At 41.8% G+C, this 14,632-nt stretch overlaps 1 protein-coding gene across 1 annotated transcript in view; it reads left to right on the forward strand.

The window, feature by feature from the left end:
• The first annotated feature begins 1,011 nt into the window (after nucleotides 1-1,011).
• The window catches only part of Vwa8 (von Willebrand factor A domain containing 8), a 304,908-nt gene continuing 291,287 nt past the window's right edge, over nucleotides 1,012-14,632 (forward strand). The window contains exon 1 of the mRNA XM_075950004.1: nucleotides 1,012-1,285. Coding sequence (XP_075806119.1) covers nucleotides 1,123-1,285 — 163 coding nt within the window. The 5' untranslated portion in view covers nucleotides 1,012-1,122. The remainder of the gene's footprint in view (nucleotides 1,286-14,632) is intronic.

Here is a 14,632-nt window from a genome sequence, read left to right on the forward strand (position 1 = left end):
CACTTTGGACTCTCTCAGAAGTCTCTGCTTCTCACTACTCTTTCCTACTATGCTTTTATCTACAATAAACTTTTTCCCCCACCATAACTAGGAGCAGTCATGTCCTTCTTTTTTACTACTCAATCCCCTCCCTCCCCCCCATTCACAGTGTCCCCTTGGTTGCTTTCTTCTCAGACTTTATTCCAAATTTAGTTGCTTGGGTAGTAGGTGTTCAGTTTGGCTGTGAGACCCTGGCAGGTCTAGAACGGCCCAGGGTGTTTGCTGAGAGTGAGGCCTGCCTCCACTGTGCTTGATTTCATTGCGTACAACTTCATTTCAACATTGTTTCCCGGTTAATTCCCTCCTGACATTTTGGGGGTGTAGCATAATTAGATTAGGCTTCGTTGGCTTTATGGAAGACGGCTGCTGCTTTTGGAATGCATGGAAGGGAGACAGCCTTTGCCTGCGTCCTAATTTTCGTTCGCTAAAGACATAAATTATGTTTATATAACTCTTGCCTTGCAGCCTGACGGTAAAGCGGTCTCTCTGGATCCTTCGGGTAGTTAAATGTTTTTCAGGCACCATTATAATGTAAAATTTCCACTCACAGTTTAGATGTGGTAACACAGGAGCCACAAAGGAAGGCTAAAAAGACACAGGTGGAGGCTTTCAAAGCCTGTTGTGTGGAAACCCTGGGAAGATGAAAACGAATTCAAATAGGTGGAATTCCATAACCTGCCGTGTATTTTCTCAATTCCGAAAAAGATCAGAAGCAGCGTTCAGGGAAAGCCCACAGTGCGTCCTAACACACTGGGCTCGCAGCCAAGAAAGGAGCACTGCAAGCGCTGAACGCTGGGTGCTAAGGGCCTTTGGCATCTCCCCAGCTCGGGATCGTCCGTGGGGTGACCACGCCTGGGGTGGTGCATGGGGCCAGGGTGGCCGATCCTACCCGCTGGCATCCCTCCAGCCCTCCGCCCCGGGCCGGCCCCACACCGCGGAGCCCGGTGCGCCGGGGGAAGGAGTTTCCAGCGGACCCGCCTCCCAGCCGCTTCCTGTTCTGCTCGCCGCACCGCCTCCTGCAGTGTCCCGGGACGGCGCCGGGCCCCGTAGTCCCCGGAGGTGCCCCGTGGTGCCACCTGCACCATGCAGTCCCGCCTCCTCCTCCTCGGGGTCCCGGGCGGCCTCGGCGATGTGGCCTCGAGGCGCGTGCGACTGCTCCTGCGGCAGGTGGTACGGGGCAGGCCCGGTGGGGACCGGCAGCGACTGGAGGTCAGACTGATGCACGCCGCCGGGGTGACAGACTCAGGTAACTGGACCCGCCGCCTTTGCTGCTGCTGCTGCCTTCGTTGCCTCCCCTCGCTGCCGTGTGCTGTGGGGCAAAGCGCTGGCGCCCCCTGGGCTCCACACTGAAACCTGAGGGGTCAGGACTAAGGTCTCTGATCAGTCTAGCAACAACTGCTTTCCTCTTTTCCCACGGGAGGTTTTGCTGCAAGAATCCTAACTTAGACTGGAGGGGCACTCAGGTTAATGCAGTAGCTTTTGGGAGCAGTTAAAACCCTCACTTGACCTTGATCTTTGACTCCCAGGGGTTCGGTAGCCGGTTTTGGGACTTGAGCCAAATAGGGCTTGAGATGGCATAGACACGTATACATTCTTGCTGGAGAACCTATATCCATGGACTTGCCCAAGTTTAACAGGAGACACGGTTTCAGGAGTTCTTCAGTCTGAAAGTCATAGGTTTAGTTAAAATTCTTGAATACAGGTGGAGTGAATGAGCCCCAGGAAGAACATTAAGTGCCTCGTTGACGTTTGCACAGTGAAACTGCCATTCAAAAACTTGCCTTGCCTCGAAACATAGTTTCTAGGTCATTTTTTTGTTTTCCATTCTCTTACTCACTTTTCACACATGTGACAAAATAAAAAAAAATCCCCCCAAAACAAAAACAAACAAAACCAAAAATCAAAACAAAACACCCCAATAACTTAAAACAAGGAAAGATTTCTTTTGGCTCACAGTTTCGGATGTTTCAGTGTATGCTTGCTGCCTCCAGGGCTATGGCCTGTGTGGAGGCAGGAAATCATGGTGGCAGGTGGGCTTAGCAAAAGCGAAGCTGCTCTCCTAGCGAGGCAGAGAGGCCTCAGTGATAAGACCTATTTTTCAAAAACGGGTTCCAGTTTGTCTGACTAGGCCCCTACTCTTTGTTTGTATCCTTTCCAAATTATGTCACCTCATCAATTTTGAGTCCATGAATGTATTGATTTGTTGAGTAGATCAGACCCCCAGTCTCCCAGGGACTGGATCCACCAGTTTGTGCCTCCATGAGGTTTTACTCTATGTCCAAATGATAATGCGCTCCTCTGTCCTAAAAGGCAGAGGTCAAGGGTGGAAATGTGACCTAATCCAACAGGTTTTGGAGTTGGGTAGTTTTGAATGGAATCCATTTTTGTTCTCTCTAGCTTTTAGAGCCATGAGTAAGCAGATACAGCATTTCATTGAAAAGAAGTTTTATAAAACGTGAAAGTTATTCTTGTACTGAACACTATACTACCGGCTGGGTGTGAAAACATTACAAACACATGAGTATGGACTTGAGAATTCTGTTAGAATAAGTAGTAGGGGTGGTTGTAAATGTCCTCAGCTTTTGTGTCGTATCCCATGAAGTGCAAGTGTGGTTTCACATGTGAGGCGTGAGCATACTCTGGGCAGCATTCCAACTTCTTAGACTCAGTGGTTGGCTCTGGCAGGCCAGGCCATAGCAAGTGCATTGCACCAACATGACTTTTCTCGCTCTAACAAAGATTGTAACACTGGAGCTAAGAAAATTGTGGGTAAACGAAGTTGAGTTACCCAGAGATCTGGGCACAAGTAAGAGCCCTTATGCCGAAATAAAAGGCAAACTCCTGGCCATTCAGTGGCCTAAGGTTAAGGCTTAAAGGTTAGAGTGGCACATTTGGAACCAGAGGTCATATACAGACAAGCCTCATAACATAGAGAACAGCATGCTGGGATGGATTAGTGTTGATGCTGGGAAGATTCTCAGCTGTACTCCACCATGTGACCAGACTCACTGTGTCTCCTCTGCTTGTAAATTGTCTTTGCTTCCTAACAGTATGAAAAAAAAGAACCACAAAGTACATGAAAAACAGAATCGAGTCATGTACTTTTCTTCTCCTTACTGCATGCCTGTTTGTCTTGTCTGTATGTTCTTTTGGTTCTTGTCAACACTCTGTACCTAACAAGCAAGCGTTCAGTGGCTTACTAGGTTAAAGTTCATGGAGAGTGTTTTTGTAACAGGTTGCAATTGCTTTGCCGGCTTTCAAAACAGTATGTCTACTAAGCCTGATAAGAAGGAAAAGGAGAAGGACATTTATGTTAAAAAGTAAAAAGATGCTGCATAAGTTGGGGTACGCCTTTACTCCCAGCACTCCTGAGGCTTGTGAGTTCAAGGACAGGATGGTCTATATCACAGTTCCTGCACGACCCTACACAGAGACATCCTGTCTCAAAAAAAGTCCAAACCAAACCAAAAACCCCCCAAAAGAAAAAACCAACAAAAACCAGTCCACAAGCTCTCAAGCCTATTGCTTTTCTTTTTATCCTTTTCTGTTTGAAGGTATGAAACCTAACTTGTAAATTCTTTATTGCTTTATGCTTTAATTACTGGTAATGATAATTCTTGGTTTTAAAGACAAATTGTCAGCCAGCAAGGAGGCTATCTGCTTCACCAAGTAGTGGACACAGATCACGGTGACACCATCACAGATGGAGCCAGCAGGCGTGTGGGACTGGAGGTTGCGAAGTGATGAGCTTGGAAACAACTCTATAAATCCTGCCATTCCCGCTGGCCTTTCTGACTGTTCCGTAGCTTTCGCTGCTGCTTTCTTGTACGATGTCTATGTACAGAGTAGATTTGTTTATAGAAACGGTAAAATGTTTCAGCACACATTTTTCACTTAGAAAACTGAAAAATGCAGACAAACTGCAAAACAGTCCTTCCATCATATTAATAATCATCACCTTTTTGGAATTGATTCTGTCAGATTATATTTATCTAATTGTATAGGTAATTATTTGTACACATAGGTATTTGTACAGATTGGATTTTTTTGTAATTTATTATAATATCCATGACTGAGAACATTTACGTAACGTTGCCCTGTATGATCACTTACATTAGATATTAAGTTCAGATATTTACCTCAATGATTATTTTACCAGTTTCTCATTCTTGGACATATAAAGTGTCTGTTTCAAATATTTTTATATAAAAACGGTGAAAATGATACTCATGCCTTTACATGTTTTCTGACTTGAAGATTGTGTCCTTGGGCCATAGTAGAAATGGTCCTGTGACTGAGAATGATGGCGATGGTTTAGTCTTAACTCTGTATCTGCCAGGTATTTATCTGTGCCTTGCAGAGCTCATTGTCCTCTGACTGTAACAGAGTAGTTATGGTCTATATGGAACAGGATCTTCTGGTTCCATTGTGAATTAAATTGTTTGACAGTAGGATCTAGAATAGTTGTAACCTTATAAATCATTAGGAAGATTCATAGTAGGAACACCCAGACTTAAGATGGACATTGTTGATACATTCAAATTTTTGTTTTGTTTTTCGAGACAGGGTTTTTGTATAGTAGACTTGGCTGTCCTGGAACTTTCTCTCTACACCAAGCTGGTCTTGAGCTCACAGAGATTCTCCTGTCCCTGCCTCCTGAGTGCTGGGATTAAAGGTGTGCACCACCACTGCCCGGTGATGCATTTAGTTGTTGTTGTTATTTTTTTACATCTGCTCTAAGGTTTGTATACTTCTTAAAAAATGATGTGGACTGGGGATATAGCTCAGTGATAGAATGCTTGCCTAGCCTGGGCAAGGCCCTTCAGTCAGTCTCTAGTACAAAACAGCAAAACACAAAATTGATGTCACTAAAGCATTGGTTTTTGTAGCCTGTGTGATTCCCCTTACTCTGGGGACTTTGACAATACCTGAGATGAACCTAGGGAGGGGATGCTATTGGCATCAGTGGGCCCAGCTGCTCCTGCTACAAGCACAGAAAAACATCTCAAATTAAGAAATCATCCCGTCCAAAACGTCAGCCGTGTCGCCGGTGAGAATCCTGAACTGAGCCAACCTGTCCATGCAGCTGTTAAAAAAAAAATTAAGTTTAATAGAATTAGCAATGCAAAGCGGAAGAGACTCAGAGAGATGCTGACAATGTGGGCAAGCAGCTTCCAGACCGCAGAAGTGAGGTGTGGAAACAGCTTGATCATGGCACAGCATGTGCTTTATCTGAGCTGGCTCTGATTGACAGCTGGTGACTGGGCCTAACTAAGCTACTGTGATTGGCTCAGACTCCCTGTTACAAAAGCCAAGTCGGATGGGTTTTCATTAGTGTAGGCCTCAAAGTACAAAGGTAGCCTCAGTCCGAGTAGACTTTAGCATTACAATCACATCCTGAGGAAGGCTACGGAACTGGGTGCCAAGTGTGGTGAAAGGGTGCTCATCAGTGGAATCCATGTTTCTATGACATCACATGCACATTTGAGAATGTCTGAAATATTGTGTATACAGCAGTTTTGAGCTTGGTGAAGATCTTGAAAAATCTGGACAGAATAGCCAGTTTTTCCCAGGGTTTAGCAAACAATTAAAATTATCAGCTGTAGCAACATTTTATTTATTTAGGTTTGAGGCAGGGACTCTCCATATAGTCCTGACTGTCCTAGCCCCCCTGTGTAGATCAGGGTGGCCTCGAACTCACAGAGAACCTTCTACCTCTGCCTTCTGAGTGCTGTGTAGCAACATTTTCAGGAAGCATGTGAGTTCAAACACACACACACACACATATGCACATGCACACTAAATGTAAGAGTTAAAAAGTGAACTTATCAAAGCTGGGCATAGTGATATATGCCTTTGGGAGGCAGAGGCAGATGGATAGCTGAATTCGAGGTCAGCCTGGGTTACATAACGAGTTCCAGGACAGCCAGGAATATGTAGAGAGCCTCCATCTCAAATAACAACAAACAACAACAACAACAAAAAGGAAATTACTAGTTTAAAATAAAACTGACAGCTATTTGTTGTAAAATTCTGTATTGATTAAACTTTGAAGAAAAGAATAAAAGGTTTGTGGAATTGGCTTGTCTTAATAGGCCAGAGCCACGGAGGATAGAATTGGTGAAATTCTAGAGAGAAAAAAATGTGACAGATCAAGATTTCCCTTTAATATTTAATGCAAAGGAAAAAGAAAAGGGTGCCTGAAAGATCAGGGAATCTTTTGCCTTAATTTTGCTCTGAAATCCACTTGTTGATGAACATTTGTGAGTGGTTGTCTTATTTTTATTGGGATGTTTGTTTTCAGAATGTCCTTAGGGGTAAAGTGAGCTCTCTTCCTCCCTCAGCATCTCTTATCTGTAAAATGACATTGTGATGCTTGCTGGGCCCACCTTTGCCTTACTGGAATGACAGTGTCAATCAACAGCCATTTGGTTTTTAGGGGAAACAGTGTACACGGAAGAGCCTGTTACCTGGTTGGATTCAAGGGGGTGCCCTTTCTTCTGGCCAGATTGGATAGCTGTGGTTCAGATGCCGTCTTCAGGGCTGTATGCTCCCTGCCTTACCCTTGGTCCCTGTACCTCACAGTTCCCAGTCACTGGACCCAGTCTGCTATCTTTTTTTTTTTTTTTAAAGGATGAAGCAAATCTTTTTTTTTTTTTAAGATTTATTTATTATATATACAGTGTTCTGCTTGCATGTATACTTGCACACCAGAAGAAGGCACCAGATCTCAGTACAGATGGTTGTGAGCCACCATGTGGTTGCTGGGAATTGAACCCAGGACCTCTGGAAGAGCAGTCAGCGCTCTTAACCTCTGAGCCATTTCTCCAGCCCCCAGTCTGCTATCTTAATTTCAGTGTCTGGCAGGATTTCTTCACGAGGAAATTGCGCTAGGCTTACCAGCCCCTTAGAACTGCACTCTTTTATCTTAACGTTTGTTTGTTTTGAGACAAGGTCTCACTGTGTAGCCTTGCCTGGCCTAGAATTCATGGGCATCTGCCTTCTGGGCCCTGGGATTAAAAGTGTGCACCACCATGACAGACCTGTACCATTCTTGAATTTCACAGTGTTAAAGAAATAACATCTTTTCCTGCCACCATGACAAAATTTCCAAGCTCCCTATGGCAAGTCTTCAGGCACCTGCTCTACTTTGAAATAGTCACTGTGACCTGAGGGTGGGGTATTCTGACTATTCTGTGCAGGATGCCATCTCTAGGGTGTAGGGTGAAGGTCAGGGTTAGGGTCTCAGTTGGAGGCTGGAATTTTGGTGTCAGGGAGTGGGTAAAGAATCCAGTATATTTAAACACAGCAGCTGTCCCCTGGAATGAGTGACCTCCAAAGGGATTTGTATAAGATTAATTATTGTGTATAATGTACTTTATTATCTTAAACACATTTTTTCTTATACATCTTTGAGAAATCCCTTTAAATAAAAACCATTCTAAGAAATAAAATTACAACTTTCTACTTTAAGTACTTTCTAAATTTAAGTTCATTTGGAAGGCCTTGACTTTTATGGATTCTTTTTAATTAAAAATTTCAAGCATATTTGTTCCATATCTGAATAAAGACATATAATAATTGACCATAGGTATCTTTGACAATTTTGTGCAATATATGGATTTGTCTTATATGTGTTTTTCATTATTTCCTATATAAGTACAATTAAATATTCAGCAACATTATATTTGACTTTTAAAATGCAGTCATTATAATTAATCTAGTAGTTGTCACTGATTACCCTAGATTTTAAACACACTTCCCCTCAATTAATCTAGTAGTTGTCACTGATTATCCTAGATTTCAAACACACTCCCCCTCAATTTTTTTTTGAGTCAGGGTCTCGCATAGTCTAGGCTAGCTTCAAGCTTTGTATGTTGCCAAGGATGTCCTTGTACTTTGAATTCTTTTGCCTCCCTTCTCTTCAACATGCAAGGATTAGAAGATATGCCACCATGCCTACAACCTAACCCCCGTCTCTCGTTATTTCTTTGTAGGTTCTGATGTAGCCCTGGCTGGCCTGAAACTCACAATGCAGATCAGGCTAGCCTGAAACTCACTGTGCAGACCAGGCTAGCTTCAAACTCACTTTGCAGACCAGGCTGGCCTGAAACTCACTGTGCAGACCAGGCTAGCCTCAAACTCACTGAGAACTGACACCTCTGACTACTGGGATTAAAAGTGTGAATCACCACTCCTGGCTGTCTTTGTAATTATTTGATTGTTTTGAGAAACAGTCTTGCAGTGCTGCCTTGAGCAGCCTTGGATTTGTGGTACTGCTCTAGGATTGCACGCATGTGTGATGGCATCCTACTTTGAAATTCTTAAATTAGGTTTAATAAAAAGGATTGATCTCAGGAGACGCCTGTCTTGATTTCTTCTGCATAAATTATATTTGTTGACAGAGATTTCTGTCCCTCCTGGTCCTACAGCTGTTCAGTCCCAAAGAAACACACAGAGGCCTACATTAATCATAAATTGGTTGGCTTATTAGCTCAGGCTTTCTTTTAAACTAATTCTTACATCTTTTGTTAACCCATAATTCTTGTCTGTGTTAGCCATGTGGCTTATTACCTTTATCAGTGAGGCATTCTCATCTTGCTTCCTCTGTGCCTGGCTGACAGCTGCAGACTGAGCCTTTCCTCTTCCCAGAATTATCCTGTTCTGGTTGCCCCACCTATAATTCCTGTCTGGTTATTGGCCAATCGGCATTTATTAAAACAATATAAGTGACAAATCTTTATAGGGCACAAGACCATTGCCCCACATTGATTTTTACATTTTCCTTTAAGCCACCTCATTTAAATAAATCTGTTATAAATGGCTTGACTCAGGAGTATGCCCATAAATAGCATGTGTTCAAAAGATGCTGAAACATTACCATCCAGGGCTTAAAAACAATATCTTAGAAGAAGACAGTACTTAATTTAAAATCAATCATTTGTCCTCTTGCCAAACATTTGTTGAATATCTAGCGTTTGAGATACTGTGTTTGACGCAGGATATAGTGATGATTAAAACAGCCACCCTCAAACAAGAAAAACCCTCTTGAAAACTAAACAGTGGTCCTCAAGTCTTCACACATTTTCTTTTTCATCTGCTAAAAGGATTTGCAAATATATGTGCTTTGTGTATTTTTAGGTTGTTACCTAGAAGTTTTCCTGATTGGTATAAATGGTAGCAAAGGCTCTGTTTCATGGAGAAACCTTGTAAACACTGAGAATTTTTTTTTTTTTTTGAGACAGGGTTTCTCTGTGAAACAATCCTGGCTGTCCTGGAATTCACTCTTAGCCCAGGCTGATCTTGAACTCACAGAGATTCTCCTGCCTCTGTTTCCCAAGTGCTGGGATTATTAAAGGCGTGCACCACCACCACCTGGCGAACACCGATATTTAGACGAATCTTTCTTAGTGGAAGTAGACTACCCCAGTAGTTTGTTTGCCCTGTCTGCGTCTGGAAAGACTAGAAACTCTTGGCCATCAGAAATTCCTTAGTCCTGCCTCTCCTTGAGCTTGAATTTCAGCCTTACTCATTTTTATACATAATGATTTTACCTGAATATGATTTTCCCTCCTAGAAGTTTTATTTTCATATTACTTTTCTGTAACAAAGAAAATCTGAATGTTTCATTAAACCTTTCTGTTGTTATAGTACATAATTGTTCAACATGACATCAGTGTTACAGAATTTGATAACTCTTTGGAAAGATAACTTTTAATGACAAGCTATTCTCTCAGTCAAATATTGCCTAATATTAATTAACATGTTATATGATTATTAGTTCTCAATTGAATGTTAATTATTGCTAGAATGTAAGCAATTCTGATATAGTGGTGTCATTCAGGTCTTCCCAGACTTTCTACATTTTATGTCAACATTTATGCCATTATATGTTTATCTGTACTAATTGGTAACTTGCTTAAGGTTTTATTCAATTTTGTTGGTGATAGACATAGAGCCGGTTCAATTTTATCAACTTGACACAAACTGGAGTCACTGGGGAAGAAACAGCCTCCATTGAGGAACTGCCTTCATCAGATTGGTCTGTGGGTTATTTTCTTAATTAGTGATTTGGGATGGCCCAGCCCATTGTGAGTGGCGCCTGGCCTATTGTCCTGTGTTGTCTAGGGACACAGGCTAAGCAAGCCATGGAAAGCAAGCCAGTAAGCTGTGTTTCTCCATGACTTTATGCCTTAATTCCTGCCTGTGCTTACCTCAATGACAAGCTCAACCCTGTGGGATGTATTAAACCCTTTCTCCCATGCTTACTTCAATGACAGGATCAACCTTGTGGGATGTATTGAACTTTTTCTCCCATGCTTACTCAATGACAGACTCAACTCTGTGGGATGTATTAAATCCTTTTCTCCCCAGGCTCCATTTGGTTGTGGTATTTGTCACAGCACCAGGAAGTGAACTGGGACAGTCAGAAACCCCCTGACTTGTAGAAAAGTATGCTCGGCTACTGAAGTTATTTGTGTATTAATTTTTTGAAGGGTCATTAAAATCACGTCACCAAAATTTATCAAATAACATCAGTTCTATTCTTGATGGCTCCCTCCTTATTTAGTATATTTTACCAGAATTTGGGGACAAACAAAAACTATTAATTTCAATATACGTTTGCTAATACAATTTTTTAAATATTGAGAGTATACTTTAGTTTATGACATATTTAAATACATTTTGTCAAACTTGTAAAGTTTTCACTGTCAAACCAAGCATTCAAGTTTGCCTTTCTGACAGGAAAAACAGTTTCACCTTTTAGTTAAATTGAGTACAATATAGTTTGATGAATGAAAATTTCAAAAACTGTTGAGAAATAAGTTTGGGACATCTGTGAACTGGTTTTCTAAAACCAGTAAAGCAAAAAATAAGAAAATTTTGTGGTTACATTTGTGACCATTGTCTTTATATATGCCATGCATTCATTACATTGATAACATATTTCATAATAAATGATTTTGTAGCTTTAATCTTTTTAAATTGATAAAAAGAATACAGTATTAAGGTTAGAGTTTTATGAATCAAGGGCTATGGTACAGACATGATGTTCTTTTAAATGCGTATAAAGCTGTATTGATTGGGCTTGGGGAATAATTAAATAAAAATCACTTATAAGAATTGGAAATAAATTTGTTAACTTTTAAAGCTTCATGCTCATACTTTTGATGTATTTGATGAAGCAGAAATCTACTTGATGCAGAGACTGATGTTCAACATTATCATAATAAAGGCATGGAAATAGTTTTATATGATGGGGAATGACCAATGTGGTTGCATTCTTCATGATGTTATTCAAGAATAAGTTTTTGTCTATCTAGTTGAAAGGTACACATTTCTTCTGAAACATGTAAGTTCTCTCTGATTCAGCCAGACTGTTGGGAAGAGTTTTATAGTACTCTACTAGGAATTAATGATTACATTAAATGGATAAGCATCAATTATCAATTATATGAAATATTTCAGTTGTTCAGCAGTGCCCTTAAAATGTATCTTTGTGTGTGTGTGTGTGACCCATGTGCACAGTATAGGGGAAGGTGGTACAGTAGTGGTATTGGGATATCCTGACTTATCGGGAAGCCAGGATATCCTTAGAGCCACAATAGCACAACTCTGGAGGCTGGAGCTGCAATAGGACAGCTCAGCCCTGGAGGAAAGGTGTCCTGACTATCGGGAAGCTGGGGTGCTGTGGGGATGGTCTCCCCGCAGGATATAGGGATCCTGCTCTTCTGGAGAGCCGCTACAACTGGGTTCTGCTCTGTTCCCTTATGGGAGCGTCCTAGCAGAGAGCTATCTGCTTCTTCTCTGGCCCAAGATGTTTCTTTTACTAACACTGTGCTCGGGGAAGACCCCTGCAAAAATGTAGCAATCTTCTCCTGTTCAGGAGAAAAGTTCTTACTTTTCCTCCACTGGCCTTGCTCAGCCCCCTTAAGTTAAGGAGCGTCCCAGCAAGGTTCTGTTCTTCTCTGCCTTGCTGAGGCCCCCTAGGGAGCATCTCAGCAAGGTTTTTCAGCTTAGTCCCCTAAGGGACATCCCAGCCAGATTCTTCTGCTCTTGCCTGTCACCCAAGACTCTTTTGAGAAAGACATTAATTTGGGAAGGAGAAGTCCAAGAGAGTGGCTGCCTCTGCCACTTAAAGGCAGCTCTTAACTGAAGGGGTAGAGAAGCTTATATAGGGCTTCTTAGGGGCGGCGTTTTTTTTTTCCCCAGGGAGACGGGATTAGTTAAGTTTTCTCTGCTCGGGGATTGGTCAGTTTAGCTGGTCAGGGGCAGAGATGACTCCAGCTTCATGGCCAAGCTGTGTTTCTTTCACTGGTCCTTTTTAGCTTTTTGACTCTAATCTTAGGACCAGGGTATATTTCTTTCACTGGCTCTGATTCTAGGGGCAAAATGTGTTTCTTTGACACTAGTTTCAGAGCCAGGGCACATGTCTTTAGTCCTGGGTTCAGGGATAAAGATGTTTCCCCCACTGCCCAGGTCTCAAATACAGGGTGTATTTCTTTCTCTGATTCTGGGTTCAGAGTCAGGGTTCTCAGTGATTGGTCAATTTCCTGCTCCAGTTGTCCCTTTTACCCCACCACATGGAGGTCAGGCCAGTTTTCAGGAGCTGGTTTTCTCCTTCCTCCATGTGGGTTCAGGGCTTTGCTGAGATCTTCAGGCTTGGAGGCAAGTTCCCCCTCCCACCCCTATGCCATCTTGCTGGCCATCAACAGTGAATTTTTAAAAAAGCGGTAGCATATTTTCAAGATAAGAATTGAGACAAGCTGAGGGTTATCTTATCTTCAAGTGTGTTCAAAAGCTGTGTTTGAAGTTTTCTATTCTTTGCTGTCTGACATTTCCCATCTTGGCTTATTGATAAGACTCATGTCCCTACTCTATAATATGCTTTATTTGACACAAGCCGGCACTGACCAAAATAGCTCTGAAGCAAGTCTTTGCTTTTAGTACAAACATTTAATATCTCAAGACAATTTTATTTACTTTGACTTGAATAGTGTTATAGTGTTTAAAGGATGCTGTTTTTGACCATACACATAGATGTTCCTTTAGTTGCTGCCCTGACACGATGTATTGTAGTAAAAAATAAAAAGGGGCTATTCTGAACACTTGGAAGTGGGAGACTGAAAATGGATTCTGAAAGACCGCTGTGCTCCAAGCCCTTGGAAAGGGCTTGTATCACTTCATCCCAAGACTTTGTCAAATAAGAAAAACAATAAGTACTTATTATTAACTTTTAATAATAATGAATTAAAATTAATGAATGAATTATAATTTACGTGTATGGATGTTTTGCCTATATATATGTATGTGTACCACTTGTGTGCCTAGTGCCCATGAACGTCAGAAGTGGGCATTAAATACCCCAGAACTGGAGTTTCAGACAATTGTTGGCTGCCGAATGGGTGCTGGGAATGGAACCCGTGTCCTTTGGAAGAGCAGCAAGTGCAGACATCTCTCTAGCCTTCCCAATCAGTAATTATAACACAACACGAGAAATACTTGCAGAAAAGAATGTGATAATATGTCTTGAGGGGAGAGGAGATTGTGTCAGAGAAAAAGATTGAGTGGAGGAGGTGAAGCCAGGAGCAGTTTCCTAAATGGAGAGTGTGCATTGGAGGTGTAAAAAACAGCAGGCTGAGGCACAGGTCAGTCACCAGAGCCAGAATGCCAGGGAAGAGCTGCCTGGAGATGGGCGCACAGGCAGAGTATAGATTCCAGTTTTTCTCAGGTTGAAGTGAAGGTGTCTGTAGACAGTGGGTAAGTGTGCAACAGTCCACTGGCAGCTGTGCCACCTGGGGGAGTGATGAGCCAAATAGACATTTAGGAGCTGTGTTAAGGGCAGAACAAATGGTGTTTTGTGAGGCCCACCACTCAGCTCCCAAATAAATCATACACAGGGAGGCTTATTATTATTATTATTATTATGAATGCCTGGTCTTAGCTTGGCTTGTTTCTTGCTGGCTTTTCTTAAATTATCCCGATTACCTTTTGCCTCTGGACTTTTATGTTTCTTACTTCTGTGTATGTTACTTTGTGACTGCCTGGGGGGACTTGTCCCTGATGTCTTCTTTTCCTTGTTCTCTTGCTCTTTCATCTTCTCAGATGTCTCCTATTTATACTCTCTGCCTGCTAGCCTCGCCTATCCTTGCTCCTGCCTCACTACCTGCCGTTCATTACTTTATTGGGACCATCAGATGTGTTAGACAGGCACAGCACCACAGCTTTACAGAGTTAAACAGATGCAGCCTAAAAAAAGTCACACACCTGAAAATAATATTCCCCAACATTTCCCCCTTTTTTCTTTCTGAAACAAAAATGAAAAATTTTAACTTGAACATAGTAAGACTGTACATAATAAGAACAATTATCAAGTAAAGATTACATTCACAATGTACTGAATTCCATATAATTTGTGTCTGGTAAGTTTAAAGAAAACACTACATAATCTAGCCTATCTTAGTAAAGTCAAAATTTCATAACTAACTTACTTGCTATCATATCTAAGAAAAACTGTAACTGTCTAGTCTTTAACCCCATCAAAGACACCAGAAGTATATCATATTATTTAAGTAAACAAAAAGTACATTGC

This window comes from Microtus pennsylvanicus, chromosome 15, assembly GCF_037038515.1.
Source record: "Microtus pennsylvanicus isolate mMicPen1 chromosome 15, mMicPen1.hap1, whole genome shotgun sequence".
NCBI lineage: Eukaryota > Metazoa > Chordata > Mammalia > Rodentia > Cricetidae > Microtus > Microtus pennsylvanicus.